This window comes from Mus caroli, unplaced genomic scaffold (genome assembly GCF_978045245.1).
Source record: "Mus caroli unplaced genomic scaffold, Mus_caroli_1 scaffold_1, whole genome shotgun sequence".
Lineage (NCBI taxonomy): Eukaryota > Metazoa > Chordata > Mammalia > Rodentia > Muridae > Mus > Mus caroli.
This window is the reverse complement of record NW_028227256.1, coordinates 126499515-126515592: the sequence shown is the minus strand read 5'-3', so window position 1 is coordinate 126515592 and position 16078 is coordinate 126499515. Positions and strand designations below refer to the sequence as shown.

Below are 16078 nucleotides of genomic sequence, written 5' to 3'. Positions count from 1 at the left end.
TTCATTCCTCACCACGTGTTGCCCCAAACTGAGGGGCCTGTGTAATCAGGGGTCAATTTGGGTTACCTTTTCCCTAATTCTGAGGAGAAAGGCTTCTTCCTCTGCTTCAGTCTGGGGTTCTTTTCAAGGCTTTCAGTCCAAGCTGAGTAGCCAGGAATGATTTGATTTAAATCAGGGACTACGTGAGGATACCCAAATTGGCTAAATCAAATTAAATATTAAGTGTAGCCATATTTTTTCTCGGTCAAAACCAACCAACCAAACAAACAAACAAACAGACAAACAAACAAAAAAAATACAAAGAGGAAGACAGTTATTGAAGGAGCACATTCCAAGCCAATTCACATAGAACCCACTGCTCAGCTTCAAGTCTTGTATGTGTTCATTCATGGTAAAATACATTTACATATCATTAGAAAGAAAGCTTAAAAACATGATTGCCCCAGTTTGAGACATAAAATGCATTGTTCTCATTTGCAAATTTAGGTCACCTTTCACTGGGGAGGATAGGCATCTTTAAAATAGCAATCATTTCTAGAGAACACACATACTTAATTCATATCCTCTAAGTAAGGCAGAGGCATTAAAGTCTTCCAAAATGTGTTTGGGTAGAGTGTATGTTGAAAATGTAAAGGTAATGAATCTCTTACAAGATCTGGATTCAAACTGTGAATAAAATGCCTTTGACGTATAAACAAAACGTGCTTTTTTCTAAAGTGCCTCTGACTTCAATCATGTAAAGAACTCTTAAAAGGAAATGTAAGTCCAGTGGGGCTTTACAGCCCTCATATTTAATCTGCTAATAGCATCATTTCAAAAGAAAAAAAATACAGTACAAGTGCATTTAAATCCATTCAACACATTTAGACTGTAAAAATTAAAATATATTGTCTATTTTATTATGCACAACAGAGTCAAGGGCATCAGCCAACTGACCTGATAATCCAATAAACTGTGTAGAAGGTATTTATGCCAAGATAAGAGCACGGGGACAGCTGCATTGTGAGCTATTTAGCATCACAAATACACTTAGCAGAAGCTTCTCAAGGATAGCTGTCACTGGGGCAGAGCAAGAGCTAGAGGGTTGATAGGTTCTGCTTTAAAAGGGAGGCTTTTATGAGAGATTATAAATATTGATTTCACTGAAGGAGTCAGAACAGTTTATGGGTGTGTGTACATAATGCCAACCTTTCCATTTATATCATTGGGCTAGTCTTCAATGGGATCTAAATGTCATAGTTTTTCAGGGCACTCTTGAAAGACCCCTTGGGAAACAATTTGGAGATTATTTCTTTCTGCTGGAAGGACTCATGCTTTTGAGAATATAAGTAATAATTGGTACATAAGAAACTATTCTAATATGTTCTCTGAGTTTGAGGGAGGCATCCTCTCATCAATGGGGAGGGCTGCTTTTCATTTAGCTCTCTCATGACTGTAAGTTGACAACCCATAACCATCCAGCAGAGGCTGCAATGTTTTTCAAAGCAGAAGTTCTTGCCTTCACATATACCCTATCCCCCAGAAATGAAACAGAGGGAGAATGAGTATGCCAGTGCACAAACATTGACTCAGTAATATTACCAATATTCTTATGAACACTGTACTAGATTAAATATGACACACAATGCATTTTCTTCATGCCAAGGTACTAAGGAACTGTGCCTCTCTTGCTAATATAATTTGGTTACATCTGACATCAACAGTAAAGCTGACAGTATTTTCTAAAGAGTAAGAGTCTTTGACAGCCTACATTTTTGTTAGACAAACTGAGAAATATAAATTCCTCTAAACAAAAATCTATATGCAACACAAGACACACATACACATGCACATATATGCACACAGTGACACATATCTACATATACACATTCACATGCACACACATCCACATGCAAACACCCATGCACACCACACCACTACAGGCAAGGGCAAATATTTAATGATGTCACCACAGGAAACTTCCCACAAAATGAATTGATAAGGATCAGTGGCCTTGTTTTAGAAGTGGAATTAGTCTTAGGAGAATTTCTTTTAAATACCTTACTTTGCCCAGTTGGAGTTTTCCTTGTTATTCACAGACTAATGAATGAGTGCGAGGATTTATGACTTAAGAGGATCAATTAATGTATGTAAGGTAGGACATCTGGGTAGATAAAATAGAAGACTTATACATTTTTGTGGAACTGTAAAGTAGAAAGTCATAAAAACATAGAACACAATTCTGTAATTGTATGTCTAGTATTTACCATGACATGTTGAAGTCAATATGTTAAAGAGATGTCTACACTTTCATGTATATTGTAGCACTGCTCATGATTGCTGCATTATACAGTCAGCCTGTATGAACGGCAGTAGTGACAAAGGAAAGAATGTGGGGTACATATGCAAAAACGGAAATGATCTAGCCTTAAAAAGACAGACATGCAGTCAATGGCAAAAATGTGGATAGATCTTGAGAACGCAGTGTTGAGTGGAGTAAGCTGGGCACAAAATGACAGACACTGGCTGTGAATGGTTGCTTACACCTATAATCCCAAGACACTGAAGGATGAAACAGGGGGATTGCAGTAAGTGCAAGGCCAATCTGAGTTTACGTAGGGAGTTCCAGGGCAGCTTGGGCTGTAGAGTAAGACCTTGTCTCAAAAACCAAAACTGGAAAATATATAGAACAAAAAGACAAATAGTGCATGTTCTTACTTAGCTTTGGGATCTAAAAAAAGCACACTAGAAACAGTGGAGTGATGGTTAATGGAGAGGTAAGGTAGAGAAAATGGGTAGTGGCTAATACCTGAGGAGAGTAGCCACCTGAGGATAGAGGAACTATTTGAGGTGTTAATTTTCTTTAACTGAAATCTGTCATGGCATAGTTAATTACATTAATAAATGTTTATTGCACATCTCAAAATTGCCGAGAGTAAATTACAGAATGGATGAAATGATTGATGTCTATTGATGTCTACTTAACCACTTCACATATTCATAAGAAATAACATAATTTCATTTGAATATGTATATACAACTGCCAGTTGTCAATTTGCAATAAAAATGAAGTTAAAAAGTATTGGAAGTATAGATTGGAGTTACCTTTATACTTGCACATACAGGTCAGGTACCTGAAATTTCTTTATATAATAACAAATTCCATAATAAATTCTATTTCTGCTCATTAACATCAAGGATTCATTTCTGTTAGCCACAAAAACCAAATGACTTTTGCTAAAACTGCCTCTTTGAATTAAAAACTTAGAAATGTCCCTTGCAGAAGTCTTCCCTTGCTTACTTTCCACTCAGCAGATTCACTTAAATTATCCTCAAACTTAGATTTAATTTCTAGCTCATGCTGCCTTTCAAGGCTATGAGTGTTATATCTTTGGTAAGTGTATCATGCAGCATGTTTTCTCCTCAGGCACAACAGGCAGACTTCTGCCATTAACTCCTTCCTATTCTCACCTCTAGTAGATGTGTTTCTGCACATTAATGCACTAACTTCCTCATTTATAAAATCAGAATATTAACATTAATAGTTAACTCTAACTCTATAAAAGCCCAGATTCCAATGGAAACTGATAAAGCAGAGGAAGATGTAATAATAAATAAAAATGCTCACAGACATGAGAGATTAGCTGCTCTTTCCATTGTAAAAGCTTGGAAAATTCCATAGAGATGGTCAAAGTGTATTCTTGGAGAGTATTCACCAGAAGTCACCCTCCTCACTGCAAACCCCCATTATAACTTTGTTCGTAAGATTTATTTCTGCCGAGGTTGTTCATTTTCGTTTTTATTAATACTATTTTACTCTTTCTCCATTGAGCTTCTATACCTATGAAGTTTCATTACAGTCTTAATGCTGTTTCTTACAATTCTTTGTTTTGTTTTCTAGGAAAGGCTTACATTTTACAGAAAGGTGCAATGGCCATTATCTTACAATAAAGAGGAAAAAAGATTCATTGATTTTGTCTAATTTTACAACTTATACAGGTCTTGGTCTATTGCTAACTTGTAGTAAGTAATCTTCCAGTCTTATATGTTATTTCCCCTCCCATCAACAACTTTCATGGTATCAAAATCAAAATAGGGTTAGGAAGAAAGAGGTGAATACCAAAGAATTAGCAGTAGAGGCTTGTGGAACCTGTTTGAAAGGTTCCCAGTAAAATTTGTGAGATACATGTCACTACCCTTAGGATAAGGACATTTTAACTGGCTTCATTTTTGTGCCATTTATTTAATTGATTTCTAAAATCATCAGTCCTAATCTAATAACCAGTATTTAGCTGTGGATGAACTCTGACTTCTTCATAATAATTCTTATGTTAAAGTTTAGAAACAAGCTGAAATATGCTCTAGCCAACTTTGACTGTGTAGTATGACAATTTTATTAGATAGCTATATGGAAAGGTATCCATCAGGATGTCACTTGTGAAAATAGCTATGACTTCTAGGGAAAATATGTAGAGAAATAGTCAAAAATAGGTTTGGAAAGTTGTAGAAGATTTGGCAAGATTGAAAGCAATGAAAATTAGGAAAACGTCTTAGGTAAAAGAAAACTAGACCATCACTTCTGAATTTTTAAAGATGATATTATGAATATATTATAAATTAATTGATGGTTTCTCAATTTTACTGATTTTATTTGAAGAATGTAAGAATGTACTTTTTAATTTCAAGTTATGATTCTGATTAAAATCAGTTAGCTGTTAATTTTATACATATAATATTGCTAGGGATACCAAGTTGATTTCCTCATTATATAAGACCAGGCAAAGGTTTTGCCTCTTCTTCTGCTATATTAGTGTCTGCCCTTGTTCTTTTTTCAACTTTATGAAGTTCTCTGTAAGAGAATAAGTCCATCTTCAACCAGAAATGATGATAGTTCAAGTAGACTTTAGCTTTATGTGTGTTCATTAATTCACTTTACCTGATTCTTGAGATCCAGTTTTGGACATGGCCGACCTCCACTGTAAGGCTTTTCTTTTAGCCATTTCGATCGAATTCTCACTCCAATCCCACAAGATGAGCTACAAGAACCCCAGCTGGACCAGTCACTTAGCTTGCAATCAAATGGACAGGGGATGACACATGCTTCCCGAATGTAACCTGAAAGAAAAAAAAATCTTTCAGTGAACACAGGAAATTTATCAGATTTATTGTCAGCACTGCTACAGTATCTTAGAAGCATTTTTGTTTGTAAAGAGAGAAAATTTTGATGAGACAGATAAATATAGTTACATCTGCATCCAGTTTGCCTCATTCAGTTTACTTCATTGAAATTCTGAATGGAAGAAACAGAATAAGCAGACTGGAAGCAACTCAAGGCAAACGACATGATCATCTCCTCTCAGTGAGCCTTGTATTCTCTACCCTAAAATTCTTCCAATTCTCCATCAGGGACAGGTAGTATATGCAAATGACCTTTTCATCTGACTGCTACCTATAAGGTTTCACCGATGAAGACATTGATTTTCTCTTGTCAGTATTGTAACTTGAAGGTAGAGGAAAGACACAGAGAGAAAAGACCACAGTACCATTGAAAGTAGAAAATCAGTAAGTGTTGTCTGCTTGGAGGATATGCAGTAGTGAAGAACCCTGGGTGAAGTCAGGTGAAGTGAGCCTCTAGGGTCCCAGCCTTGGTATTCTTTGTTCCCATCTTCTGGTGGCTCCTACTACAGCCTATGGATGACCTCTGTATTAACTGCCAGATCTTTGCAAGATGTGCACCTCCAGTTCTAGTTTTGCTCCTGTTGAATTCTCGCCAGTGGCTGAGCTACTCTGGCCCCTGCCCATTTCACCCGATTTCCATATGTCTGTCATAGAAGTTGCCCATCTCCTCCTAGAGCTTTCTTGAATATCCTGTGTTCTGAACTCAACATAATGTCATGAGATGTCTGCACCTGGATCTACATTCTTAGTCATTCACCTCCCGGTGCCTGCAGCATAACCTCATTCTCATGATGAGGCTACATGGCCAAGGCAGAGGTAATTACCTACAGATATAATTCATGTGCCAGTTCAGTCAGCTGATTTGAGTTAATCAGAGTGGAGATGGCCCTGCATGTGGCTGACTCCTCAGCTACAAACACTCAAAGGTGGCCTGGTCCCTTTGTGCAAATGGAAGTTTAAACAAGTCTTCATGAAGATGACCTCTGTTGAAATCCCAGGGAAGTTCAGAACAAAAGCTTCCCCTGACTGAACTTGTGATGAAAGCTCAACCTTGGACAATTCTTTTTCTTTTTCTTTTTTTTTTATTAGCCATTTTTTTAATTAGGTATTTTCTTCATTTATATTTCCAATGCTATCCAAAAAGTCTCCAATACACTCCCCCCCCCCATCCCCTACCCAACCACTCCCACTTTTTGGCCTTGGAGTTCCCCTGTACTGGGGCATATAAAGTTTGCAAGTCCAATGGGCCTCTCTTACCAGTGATGGCCGACTAGGCCATCTTTTGATACATATGCAGCTAGAGTCAAGAGCTCTGGGGTACTGGTTAGTTCATAATGTTGTTCCACCTATAGGGTTGCAGATCCCTTTAGCTCCTTGGGTACTTTCTCTAGCTCCTCCATTGGGGGCCCTGTGATCCATTCACTAGCTGACTGTGAGTATCCACTTCTGTGTTTGCTAGGCCCCGGCATAGTCTCACAAGAGACAGCTATATCTGAGTCCTTTCAGCAAAATCTTGCTAGTGTATGCAATGGTGTCAGCGTTTGGAGGCTGATTATGGGATGGATCCCGACAATTCTTTACTTCTCCATGAAACCCTTAAGCAGAGAAATGAGATGCAGGGTCTAGACTCTTAATCCAAGAAAACAGTGGAATAAGAAAGGTTGCTTTGAGTTACAGTTTCTATGGTAATTTGTTGTATGGTCATCAACTCCCAAGGAATAATCCAAGCAGAAATTTTCTTATCAGCTTTAATCATTTGGATCATACACTAATAATCATGACCATTCCCATGTCAAAAATCACCAATATTTCTTTGAGCCACATGTCCTTTGCCAGCCCCTGGCTCACATGAGGCCTCTGAAATGGTACAATACCTTTTCACCTCATCTCTTTTCTCTGTCTCTCTTCTCTCTCTGTCTCTGTCTCTCTCTGTCTCTGTCTCTGTCTCTCTCTCTCTGTCTCTATCTCTCTCTCTCTCTCTCTCATTCTCGTTTTTCAAGACAGGGTATAGTTCTGGCTGTCCTGGAACTCACTCTGTAGACCAGGCTGGCCTTGAACTCAGAAATCTACCTGCCTCTGCCTCCCAAGTGCTTGGATCAAAGGTGTGTGCCACCACTGCCCGGCTCATTTCTTTTCTCAATTTTTTTTTATTTTGTATTTGTCAATCATTCTGAGAAAAAGGTACTTTTCAGCATATGGAAATGTTGATATTGCTCTTCTCTTTAAAGTCTGCTAGTTTTCCAGGGACTTCTTTAAGATATCAGCTAATCTATGTTATAAAAGCAAAAGCTTTCTTATGAAAGGTTCGAAGCTAAGGTCTGTGGCACCGTCTGTAGAACAGCTCATTGACAAAGGTGCATCATGTATCAGCTCAGGCCTAATCACAGAGGATGGAGGTCAGGAAGATGCAGTTTTTATTGACACCAGGATGAGGATCAGTGTCAGGCTGGGAACCACCTCTAGCTTGTTCTTTCTCCCTTCCTTCTACCTCCTGTATCTTGAAGTCTATACTCACAGGGCACTCCATGCCCTACACCAGACACACATCTGCTGATATAAAATGAGTTCTTTCCTAACAGGCTAGCATCCCTAGTTCTGATTTCAGCTTCTCTCCTCCATTTTCACTGATGATTTTTACCCAGAGATCTTCTGCCATACTAGAAGACAAACAGTCAGACTTTGGCCAGCTCTGTCACCTTCCTTCTCTGTGCTTAAAGCAGGACTACCATCAGAGATAGAAAAGGCCTAGATCTGTACTAATGGCTCCTCTTGTAATCTGTCTTCAGTAAAGTACCCCTACTACCTAGGAAGTTTTCTGAGTTTCCTTCTCATTCACAATAGACCTTTCAAATTGTCTTTTCACTTTAGATGTTACTTCTTCCATCCATTGTCTTTTCACTAGATGTTACTTCTCCCATCCAGGAAACAACACAAGTACTAGAGCAGAATGCCTTCAGTTTTTCTTTTTTTTTAAAGATTTGTTTTATTTATATGAGTACACTATAGCTGTCTTCAGACACAACAGAAGAGGGCATTGGATCCCATTACAGATGGTTGTAAGCCACTGTGAGGTTGCTGGGAATTGAACTCAGGACCTCTGGAAGAACAGCCAGTGCTCTTAACCACTGAGCCATCTCTCCAGCCTGAATGCCTTCAATTTTCTGTATATCATCAATACATAATCCAAACCCCTTACTTCTTTCTTCATATTCAAATGGAAAGGCAGCGACTTTGTCGTAGAAACTACACTCTTTACCTCCACTTGAACCTGATTTCTTCATGTCTTTAGAAATTTCAATTACTTCCTTCTCTTGAATTTTTCTTCCTCTCTTCTCTTCCCCTTAGTTCTTATTTTTCATATTTCTTTATTTCCTTTCACTCTTTTTATCTTTTTATCAACTTCCCCCTTTCCTTCTTCTTCCAACTTCTTGTCTTTCTCTTTCCCTCTTATTCTATCTCCTCTCATTTTATTCATATGATTGTAATTACATTAGAATATTATAAGAATGTCTTGAAGTTATCTAGACAATACTTATCCATAAAAGAACACACCAATTTTCCTAATAATAGAAAATTTCTTCTGGAAGCAGAATTAAGATTGATAAAAGCATAATGTTTTGTTGTTTAGAAAGCAATAAATCTGCAGTCATCTCTAAAGAGACTTTATAACTAACCAGATATGAGCAACATAGTCAAACCCACATAAAGTATTAAAGAGATGCCATATACACTATATAATTTTACAGAAAAGCAAGTCAAAAAATGACTTCATTGGTCACCAAGTGAAAAAAGAATGACAGGATATTAGCATTTATCCTCATGGCATATAGACTTCAAATATGCAAATATGAATGCCTAGAATATTTCATATAAATATTAAATATTTGAGTATCTGTATAGGTCTAATTTTAAAATACATTTTCAACCAGACATCCTTCTAATTGAGTGAGACTTTAAATCATCTTCATCTGTGCTGCACAGTGAAGGACTTTAATCAGCCAGCCTCAAGCAGTAGTTTTTTGTCGTCTTCCCATGATAAGAAGTAAACCCAGAGGATCCTCATGAAAGTCAAAGCTATAAATTCAATGAGCATAAAATAATTTTGAAATTCAGCAAGACTAAGCAACAGTGACATTTATTTTTCAAGAAAATTTCCATGCTAGAATATACCCCAAAGGGAAGTCCATAGTGAAAACCATTAATAACTGCATATTCTTAGGCCTGGCTCATAATTGAAAAGATTAGTTTTACCCTCACACTTAATGCTTACGGATTTTTGGCAATAAAGTATGGTGAAATATAACGATCACCCTGCTAACCTACTGTATGAGAATTTCAATAGCTAACTGTTAAAGTCATACAGACGTTTTCAAGACTAATTTTCATAGACTATATAACAGAATATCTGTTTCCTTCCATCCTAATATTTCACTGGCAATATTTATATGTCTAAACCCAATTTCTGTGAATGAAAGAGTGCCTTTATCAAAATGCATTGTGTACTAGAAGTCAGATACAGAGCACATTACTTAGACCAACGACTGACCTAAGAGTATCTGGCTGCTCTATTTCACTAATCTGCACAAATACAAAATTAGCTGTGAAGTAATGAGTACAGAATTATCTGTGCAGCGTGCAATCAATTTTTAAACTATATGCATGGCCCGCATGGAAGGGGTTCAGCTTGTTATAGATTGATGAAAACCTCTTACTGTCATCTCTACCAGTGATAAACATAGAGGTATTGCTGAATGACACAGTAGAGACACAGACTAGAGTGGCAAAACCCCTGTCACTAACTGCCAGACCTCCTCTTAACCTGCATCAGGATAAACAGTTCTGAGGATGACGGTCTCTTTAAGGCAACCACTTTCCAAACTTTTGCCTGTGGCTTTACTTCCTTCCCTAACACGTTTCTCCCACTAAGATCTTGGTTTAGGGGATGTAAAAAAGGAAAATATTGATGACACGAACCTTAAGAAAATAACCCAAATCAATTCACCTGTATTTTCTTACTCTGTAAATCACTAGCAATGAGCATCATATTAGACAGTTCATGTTTTATAGTCACTGACTCTGCACTTAAATGCTCAAAATAGGAAATGAAAAAGGTTCTCAAAATGCTAAATCATTTAAGATCTGGGTAATTGTAAGTTAAAATCCTATCACACTTCCATTTCTCTGTTTTTAAAGATTTGCTATTTTAAAATTTTTAGAAGCTGATTATGGGATGAATCCCTGGATACGGCAGTCTCTAAATGGTCCATCCTTTCATCACAGCTACGAACTTTGTCTCTGTAACTCCTTCCCTGGGTGTTTTGTTCCCAATTCTAAGAAGGTGCACAGTGTCCACACTTTGGTCTTCATTCTTCTTGAGTTTCATGCGTTTAGCAAATTGTATCTTATATCTTGGGTATCCTAAGTTTTGGGCTAATATCCACTTATCAGTGAATACATATTGTGTGAGTTCTTTTGTGATTGTGTTACTTCACTCAAGATGATGCCCTCCAGGTCCATCCATTTGGCTAGGAATTTCATAAATTCATTCTTTTTAATAGCTGAGTAGTACTCCATTGTGTAAATGTACCATAATTTCTGTATCCATTCCTCTGTTGAGGGACATCTGGGTTCTTTCCAGCTTCTGGCTATTATAAATAGGGCTGCTATGAACATAGTGGAGCATGTGTCCTTTTTACCGGTTGGGACATCTTCTGGATATATGCCCAGGAGAGGTATTGCTGGATCCTCCGGTAGTACTATGTCCAATTTTCTGAGGAACCGCCAGACTGATTTCCAGAGTGGTTGTACAAGCTTGCAATCCCACCAGTCAGCTATTGGATGTATCACAGGGCTCCCAATGGAGAAGCTAGAGAAAGTACCCAAGGAGCTAAAGGGATCTGCAACCCTATTGTTGGAACAACATGATGTACTAACCAGAACCCCGGAGCTCTTGTCTCTAGCTGCATATGTATCGAAAGATGGCCTAGTCGGCCATCAATGGAAAGAGAGGCCCATTGGACTTGCAAACTTTATATGCCCCAATATAGGGGAATGCCAGGGCCAAAAGAATGGGAATGGGTGGGTAGGGAAGTGGGGGGCGCTATGGGGGACTTTTGGGATAGCATTGGAAATGTAATTGAGGAAAATATGTAATAAAAATATTAAAAAAATTTTTTTATATTTTAATAATTCTAGGTTTGTCATTTTATTTGTTTAGTTAAAAAATGTAGCATGTTAAAGCTATAATTGAATCCCATAAGGAATATTTTTGTTAAAGTTGGGAAAAATTGTTACAAATTTGCATTAATATTTGTCTAAAAAGGAGAATTTTTTAAAAGTTAGAGCAATATTCCTATTGTTTTATGTTGGCATTTAGCACTTAAAGTATCAGGTACATAAACACATGGAGACACTGTTCAAACACAACACACTTGTAACATGTTTTGCAGAGCTTCTATTTTTGCTATGGAATATTGCTATGATATATCTGCCTGCCCTCAAAGATTGTTTTAACATGCTTGGGTCCCTAGGATGTTAGAGAGCACAGAATTGGAACTGCCGAAAATTAGTGATATATCGTATTTTGAAAAATTTGTTATTAAAATATAGTTTGAAAAGACTACCATTTAATAGAAAAGTATTTTTACTCAATTATATAAACATCAAGAATATTGGAACAGGCAAATATTTCCTAAATACAATAATTCTAACTCAGGAAACAATAACCATAATTAGCAAATAGGTTTGTGCCAAATTAAAAACTCTCTGCATAGCAGAGGATACATAGAGTGAAAAGACAGACTTAATACCAGGATTGCTTTTCAACAGCTATTTATGTGACAGAGTATTAATATAAAAATGACATCCAGAAATTTGAAAATTTAACACTAGGTGAATGAATAATATAATCAATTATTGTGCATACCACTGTACAGACAATTCTTGAACTAATTACACATGACCTATAATTCCTTAAAACATCTTTGGCATCTTTAATATTATAGAAATGCAAATATAAGCTATATAGAGATTCTGCATCAGCCCAGTCAGAATCAAATAAAAAATGCTAGTGAAGATAGAGGATAAAAAGAAAATAGTTGTACTGTTGTGGGAATGTAAACTGCTCCAGGCCATATGGAACTAAATCACAGTACAATGCCCATCCTTCAGCACGAACCACAAACAGAGCTGCTATAGGTCCACTCTCACACATCTGGGTATATACACAAAGGAATGAAAATCAGCAGGTATCAGAAGTACATGTGTCTATTGCAGCATCATTTCCAAGGACCAAGATGTGGAACAGCCTATGTGTTTATCAACAGACAAGTAGAATATCATTTACCCAAGAAGAATGAAATCATGTCACTTTCAGATAAATGGATGGAGCTGTAAGTCATAGCATAAAACAAAAGAAACCAGGCTTGGAAAGATAAGTACATTATCTGTTCTCTTAAAAGTGAAATCTAGAGAAAATAACCAAATAAATCATACATACAAATGAACAATGTGAAACTTGAACAGAGACTCTTAACGAAAAGAAAAGGCCTTCAAGAGATTATATACAAATACAGAATTTCATAATGATGACCAACATTCTGCGCAATTAATACGTGCTAAGAAAAAGAAAATTAGAGCAATGTACTTCAAACACTAAAGTAACATATTTGCATTCTGAACTTGTTTTGATACCCAAAATACTGCTGTTTTAAAATATCTACAAAGTTCAAACAGCTTACCAAACAGTGCTCTACTAGATTCCATAAGATTCAAACATTGCCATGAATCTTATTAAATATTTCATATCTACCAAGAGATCATTTACATGAGAACCATTTTTTAATTAAAAATATAAGTCAATTTATGAGTGTACTTTACTTTGGTTGTAGAGGACATTTAGACCTAGAGCTTTTGTGTAAAGACTGAAAAACCCATCCGAAGTAGAAAAGAGTCAGGACCCAGACAACTAAAACTGCCAACTAACTATCAGGTAGACAAAGAGGTAATGGACAGACTGTGCACACAGACTATCTAGACAGGACTGATGTGCATGTCTGCTCACAGCAGCTGTGGTTGCCCACATAAGACCTGCAGAAGTTCAAGCCAGTCAGCATTGTAACATAGATGGGGGAGCAGTACATGAGACCCTTCCCTTAGTTCAGTTGCTACTGGCAATGGATAGGTGCTAAGGGAGGGAACAATAGATAGCTGCTAAGGGAAGGAGCCTCATTTGTCTCTTCAGGGATATGACTTGTAGTAGGTTGGCCATGCTCCAGTGAATAGCCCTACATTCATGCATGTAATGGAGCCACCAATTAGACACTGCAGGTTAAAAACAGGACATGAAGTAAATAGGAAAAAGTAATGGTGAGGCTCTGGAAAGAGGATAGAAAATAGATTTGAAATAACAAATTCATGTTTGAAGCTCACAAACAATAAAATAACAGTAAAAGCATTTGAAATTTTAATAATAAACCCATAAAAGTTCTACAGTCTCAATGTGTTCCCTTTGCTGCCATAGTGTAAGGTATGACATTAGGCTGCTAGTAAGGTTACTGACTCTCAAAGCTATCACTCTTACGAGTGAAAAAATGGTTATAGGTTCAGAAACTTAGATTACATGGTATAAATTCTGTGGCAATTTGAGGGGACATGAAGGGATTCCAGCTTTGACTTCTTACTTTACACGTGAGAATATTTCATATGGTAGATACAGGGTTTTGACTTAATTGCTGGGTCTGGTTAGTGTGCTATGACTAAGTGTCTTGGGTGTCAATTTAATGTAATACCATAAGGAACTGATCTTTTAAATCGAATCATCCAGGCAATTTAATCAAGACAAAATCACCAGTTGTTCATATATACAGAGTTTCAACTCACTGTGCCAATTTCCTCCAGGCAGAGAAAAGCAACATTTTTTTCTTAGAAGATATTGAGGATATTAGGGAGAAAATAGAACACTAGACATGGAATAATCAGAATGGTTAGGACTGTACATACACACACAGCTTCTCTCATTACTGCAAATAAGGGCTGTTAAAATTAAAGTGACTGAATGGCTGGCCAGATAATAAACCTGGCCTCAGCAGCATGGAATGGCACACGGTTTGTCGACAAGGCAATATTCCTGAGTAATTCCTGCAACTGTGGCTGCCACCTGAGTGAGGTCCTCTCACAGCATCTCGCTGCATTGAGACAGCTGCGTGATGAACTATTCTGTGCTTTACATTTTACATTTCCTTTGAATTTTCTAAAAGTTGACCTCTGAGCATATCTGGTATTCATCAGGCTTTTTCCTCAAATATTTCAGGTTCTAATCCTGGACACGTGCTAAGATTCTACTTCCCCCTTTAAGCTAGATTTGACCTTATTATTATCTGCTTCAACCAATTAAACTCCGGCAGAAGTGAAAGCAAGCCTCGGAGCTTCAGCCCAACCCATCATCGTTTTCTGGTTATTATGGAGGCCAGCAGTTCACCAGACAGTGGCTGCTCATTCATCCATGGGGCTGGGAGCAAAGGTGATGGGAGCAGAGGCCCCAGCTCACTCAGACAGACAAGGACAGGAAGTGACCTCTGCCTTTGGCCAATGGCCACTGAGATTAGGAACTTGTTTCATTTGTTCCTCTAATGTATCTTATTCTGACCTGATGAACCTGCCCTGGCACCGAAGGGTGTACTTTCAGTGGGTGTACATGGAATCAACGCCTGGAGTGTTTTGGGAATTGAGGTAACAGTCTCAGAAAATAAGACTGTGCTGCTTCAGCAGTTAGCACAGACGGAGCAGCAGCACCAGCAACAGGGAAAGTGACTTTGCAGAAGTTGAGTCTCTATATATGTTTCAGGAGCATTCATAATTTATTATTTTAAAAAAGAACTAGCAATATGGATAATAAATCAGGTCTAACCTTATGTGATCTGAGATAAAATATTAAACTTCAATATTTGAGCTCCCGTGTGTTAAGATGAAAATGCAGGAATACTTCCCCTTTGTAACTCCCTATAATACTGTAAGGTCAAAAATATAATAAGTAGAACACTGTGGAAAAAGATTAGCCGACACTATAAATGACATAGTAATATTTTACCACTACATAAATCTATATGGTAAAGTAAAAATATTCTTTTCTTATCATGTTTTTGGTAGTAATGACTGATAGAGAATATAATTCTGCAAAGATATTTTAGGGCAGAGATTATAGGATAATAATTTTCAAATTTGGATGCCATTTCTCATTGCAGATCATTTCCATGCAAATTAAATCTGGAATAACATTGACACATGAGGGATGTTGCCTTGGGTCAGTAAATCAGTTGTAGTTTTGATCCTATCTCTCTCTTCCAGATCTGCTAGCAGCCAAGGCCAAGCATTCATTATCTCACAGTTGGTCTGCTATAACATTCTGTTTACTGGACTCCAGGTATCAAATTTCTTTCCTCTAATCCAGTTGATATCTGCTCAGCCACCATATTAATTGCCATAAACCAAAACTCTAAATATACTATAGTTTCCCTTAAAATAAATAACCTTTACAGCATGGCAGAATTTTGATGAATAGAAGACATGGGAGAGAATGCACATTAAATAAGGTGGTGGAAACCAGCCCCGCATGCCCACTAGTCAACAGAAGTCTTTATAAGAAGAATTTCAGTTTGACCACAAGCATAAATTTGGCTAGATCATTCAGAGGCCACTCTGGGAAGTCATGGTACAGGGCTTAGAAAGATGCTTAGAAAGATGATTAAAATGCTCATAACAGTTTGGATATGTGTAGACATATACACATATTCATACGTATACACATACAAATACCAAACATATTCATGCATACAGAAGTGCATACATACAACTTATACATGCACACATACACCTACATATCATGTACACACATACACATGAATGTGTGTTTGTGTGTGTGTAT

The 16078-nt window shown here is 37.3% G+C and overlaps 1 protein-coding gene across 1 annotated transcript in view; it reads right to left on the bottom strand.

Annotated features, from left to right (window-relative positions):
• Thsd7b (thrombospondin type 1 domain containing 7B) overlaps positions 1-16078 on the bottom strand; it is a 938083-nt gene that overhangs the window by 259575 nt on the left and 662430 nt on the right. The window contains exon 15 of the mRNA XM_085840847.1: positions 4916-5094. Within this exon, the coding sequence (XP_085696973.1) occupies positions 4916-5094 (179 nt within the window). The remainder of the gene's footprint in view (positions 1-4915; positions 5095-16078) is intronic.